Source organism: Fukomys damarensis, unplaced genomic scaffold (assembly GCF_012274545.1).
Source record: "Fukomys damarensis isolate Sample0158 unplaced genomic scaffold, DMR_v1.0_HiC HiC_scaffold_39, whole genome shotgun sequence".
Classification (NCBI taxonomy): Eukaryota; Metazoa; Chordata; class Mammalia; order Rodentia; family Bathyergidae; genus Fukomys; species Fukomys damarensis.
Genome location: NW_022900951.1, coordinates 126,494,781 through 126,499,154, shown reverse-complemented (window position 1 = coordinate 126,499,154; position 4,374 = coordinate 126,494,781). Strand labels below are relative to the sequence as shown.

The 4,374-nt window shown below is 55.8% G+C and overlaps 1 protein-coding gene across 1 annotated transcript in view; it reads right to left on the bottom strand.

The window, feature by feature from the left end:
* The window catches only part of Gabrq (gamma-aminobutyric acid type A receptor subunit theta), a 15,773-nt gene extending 11,603 nt beyond the window's left edge, over nt 1-4,170 (bottom strand). Inside the window, exons 1-2 of the mRNA XM_010626685.1 lie at nt 3,937-4,170; nt 1,961-2,049 (exon numbers count right to left, since the gene is read on the bottom strand). Of these exons, the coding sequence (XP_010624987.1) occupies nt 1,961-2,049; nt 3,937-4,076 (229 nt within the window). The 5' untranslated portion in view covers nt 4,077-4,170. The remainder of the gene's footprint in view (nt 1-1,960; nt 2,050-3,936) is intronic.
* Between the last annotated feature and the right edge of the window lie 204 nt (nt 4,171-4,374).

Sequence of the window (4,374 nt, the reverse complement as noted above, 5' to 3'; positions counted from 1 at the left end):
CCTTTCCACCACACAGGAAGCCCTTCCAGGATGGTGGAATGCTGGGGGCCTACAGAGCAGGGCACAGAGCTGCCCAAGGGTTCCCAGATGGAGGGGCAGTTGGGAGTTGAAATGCAGCTCCCATTCCCTCCTGAAGGCATGATCCCCAAACAGGACGGTGTTGGCCTTATAGCCCATCATTGTCTCCCTGCATAGACTGAGGGATGGGAAAAGAGTCTAGGGTTCTCACTTCCCTCCCTCCCTCTTGGAATCTTTGTTGCCTCAACTCCTCCTCCCTGGCTTTGGTTGTAGTGCTAGAGAAGGAACAGAGGAAGAAGAAGTGTAGAGAATTCACTCTGCAAACCTGGTGTCCCTGTAGGGCAGGTCTCAGGCTAGTGGAAGCCCTCAGGGTGCTGCCTCACGCAATACTCTGCCCCTTTCTCAAGTAAGTAACATAGCTCCTGTTTGACCCGGGTCACAGTTAGGTCAGGCTCTGCCTGTGGTGTTTGCATGTGTGCATGTGTTTAAGGGGAGGGCAGATCAGCTCTGAACTTCGATTCCATGTCAGATGCAGAGAGGAATTCAACTTTGGCAGGTGAGAGACGATGCAGAGTCCTGGGGTCCCATATGCTGAATACCTTAGCCTCACTGTCCTCTGGTTGGTCTCCCCTCACATGCTAGCAGGTCCTGGGTCGTCCCTACCCATCTGCCTTCATCTACTGTTTGGTCAAATTAATCCAGGGGCCCATCTTTTCAGGCAACCTGCCCTAAAATGGTGGGTGAGAAAATGCTTGGTGGACTCAGGTGGTAGTTGGTTGGCCTTTGCTGAGATTCATGAGGCAGAGATGAAGTAATGACTCCCTTAACCCCCACCCCATTCCCCACCCCCTTCCCGCTTACTCTGACCCCATGGATTCCCTGGCTAGAGGGGACCCCCACACAGGAGGAGCTGCTGCCCTTGCAGGGTGAGGTTTAGAGTGTGCACTCTGCCCTCTCTGCCCCAGTGCCCTGATGCAGGTATCTTTGATATCTTGGGCTGTTCCTTTTGTCCTCACACTCTGGAGGGAGCAATGGGACAAAGGGCAAGCACCAGTGCAGGGTCCCAACTCTGTCCTGAAGCTCAGGGCCTAGGGAAACCACCTTAGTTTTACCAGGTACCTCCTGGGGCCAAAAACAGCATCCTCAGAACCCTCCTGGTTCTAGCACAGCAGCCAAATTCCTATCCAACGCACCCTTTCTTTTGTCTGTCCCTAGCCTAGGCTTCTGGGTGTCACCTGGAGCAGAGACTCATACTGTCACATAGGGGCAGGGTAAGCGGCCCTTACTTGAAGCTGTGTGGCCGGGACTAAGCAGCAATCTAGGGAGCAACTGACTGAGGGATTCCTGGAGGTCTCCATGTCAGTTTCCATCCCTGAGCTAGAAATTGGAGGGCTACCTGCCCTAAAATGGTGGGGCGTTTGTTTTGTATGGCAGTTGGTTATGATGGGTTCCTGTGGTGATCAAGCCAGATTTCATGAAAGTTACACTGAGTGCAGTCTCAAAGGGACTGAACTTGGTAGGTGCTGAAGGCTTGGAGCACGGAGCCACGATGTAAGTGCCTGAGGACTAGGGAGGTGAAGCAAATGAGCCTGAGCTAGATGGACAGTATCCAGGGTGCAAAGAACATGCTCAAATTGAAGAACATGTGTGCGCCCCACAGATGCTGCAGGGAACTCTAGCCTGAGAAGCTAGGTGCTGTGTCCCTGGCACCCAATTCTATAGCCCTTCTTCAGCCAGACTTTTAAGAGAGTGAGGCAGGAAGTGGGAGAAATTCCAGGGGAAGAGGAAGCCTGAACTGGGGATTGGCTCCCAAAGTGGGATTTGGGGAGACAGAGGTCCAGATCCTGGAGCAGTGTGGCTGGTCAGCTAGTGTGGAGGGCTGGCTCTGTCTCAGCCCTATTCCACCTAACACAAAAGCCTCTCATGTCCACCCGTGGCTTACCTCCAATATTCGGCCTCAGTCGGACGTCATAGTTTGACAGTGTCCTGTCCAAAATCTTTCGGACCGTGGCCTGATTTGCACAGTTTTTGCTGAAACAGAGAGGTGATGAGTGAATGATGATTCAGTGTGGCCAACTGGTCAGTGGCTGACATGCCAGAGCCTTCCCTGCACATGGACACACGCAGACAGGTCCAGTCATACGTGTATCTGCTCCCTCTCCGCCCTCCTTCCTCACGGTGAGTCAGCCAGAAGCAGCAGTGACGCACTCTTCTTTTCCTTTCCCCTCCTCCCTCCCATCTTTCATCGGAGGGTGGAGCATGGGGACTGGATCCCTGTTACTGGGCAGGAGTAGAGGGTGGGGGAGGAGGGGATGCCATAGAGGAGAACTGGAGCCTGGGCAAATGGCGGCCCTCAAAAAACTACGCTGCTTCAGCACACCCCCCCCCCCAAGGACCCACCTTGAGACCAGCCTGAGTGCTGCTCTTCCACACTGGTGGGCGTCTGTCCTCCTTTCAGGGGTACCTGGTGGCCCCAGGAAAAGTAATCTCCCACCCTCAGTGCCCTCCTGAGCTGAGCCAATATCCTGTAGGTCTAAGTCACATTTGTCGCTACGTGGGACAGGCTGGGCATTTTTGCCACGTTTAAGTCAACCCTGTTTTTGCACACGTCTGCTTTTCCAAATCAGCATATGGCTTATGATACAGAGAAAGCCTGGTTCATGGAGTGGTGATTTATGACCCTCAGTGAACCAAAGCATTTCAGGTTCTTGGGCTCAGAGCTGTCCTCCAAAAGAGCCATTCTAGGAACAGGGCATGTGCTTCTCCCTGGAGGGGCCTTGGGTGAGCAAGTGGAAGTGGACCGAGGGCACTCTGCACAGAGCAGGCCTTTCCGGAGGTCTCTTGTGCTCACACAATTCACCGAGGACTCTTTTCTCCAAAGGGCTGGTGAAGAAAACAGGCCCTGGACACCACTGTGACTCTGTGACGCACTTCTCTTGCAAATTGTGTATGTGCGCGCATGTGCGTGAGAGCATGTGTGTGTGTGCGCGCGCTCGCGTCCAGTGGCGCAGTTTGATATGTTGGGGGTACTGCAGGGCTGTCTGCTGGAACCTCAGCCCCCACCTTCCCCTTTATCTAAACACATATTCATTTCTGGTTTACCATTTAAAATTATTCTTGATCTTCTTCAATCATAAAATTTCATTTCAAACACTCCAAAGTGTGCACACGAATTATCCCTGAATTAAAGCAACGCATTTCCGCCTGCTTCCGACGACACATTCTCCATGTGCCAGTGCTCGGAATCCGCTGTCACCACAAAGGCACATTATGTGTGATCTGTACGTGAAGGGTTTGCATTGAACGTGTCCGTAGATGCTCGCGGACCCACATAAACTTCAACCAAACAGCGCAAAACCCGACCCCTCAAATGTTCTCACAGGTTACAGGGTTAGAAAACCACGGATGGCACTGCCTGGGCTTCCCGAGGCAGAGTTGATTTCTACCTGCCTCATTGGAACGGGTCCCTCGCCCCAACACACACGCATTCACATTTGCGCGCAAGCCTCGGACTCAAACAGGTGTCTCTCCTGTTTAGGAATTGCCCGTCACCCTATCCCACAGGTGCCAGAGAATGCGACGGGGGAAAGCTGCCCCGGGGACCTTAGTTCTTTGGGACAGCGGGGCAGATTGTGGGGCGCGGGCACTCCCGCCCGGCTGCGCTGGAGGCACGCGCGGGGCAACGCATTCACATTTGCGCGCAAGCCTCGGACTCAAACAGGTGTCTCTCCTGTTTAGGAATTGCCCGTCACCCTATCCCACAGGTGCCAGAGAATGCGACGGGGGAAAGCTGCCCCGGGGACCTTAGTTCTTTGGGACAGCGGGGCAGATTGTGGGGCGCGGGCACTCCCGCCCGGCTGCGCTGGAGGCACGCGCGGGGCACAAGGCGCCGCGTCCAGCCTGGAGGCGCCCGCTTACCAGTTGAAGATGTCCAGTAAGTCTTTGGGCACTCGGGAGAACTTGGAGCCCCGGCTGCGACTGCGCTTGTTGCTATCCGCGAGCCAGGTCCTGAGCAGGAGCAGGAGGGTGGCAACGCGCAGCACGGCTCGGAAGCCCATGGCTGCGCTCTCGGGCCGACTCGGGCGGGACCGCTAGCCCTTCCGCGGAGTCGCCTCTCCGTAGGAGCCCCTGGGGGGAACCGGGAGCAGGGATTGGAGAACTTGGAGCCCCGGCTGCGACTGCGCTTGTTGCTATCCGCGAGCCAGGTCCTGAGCAGGAGCAGGAGGGTGGCAACGCGCAGCACGGCTCGGAAGCCCATGGCTGCGCTCTCGGGCCGACTCGGGCGGGACCGCTAGCCCTTCCGCGGAGTCGCCTCTCCGTAGGAGCCCCTGGGGGGAACCGGGAGCAGGGATTTTG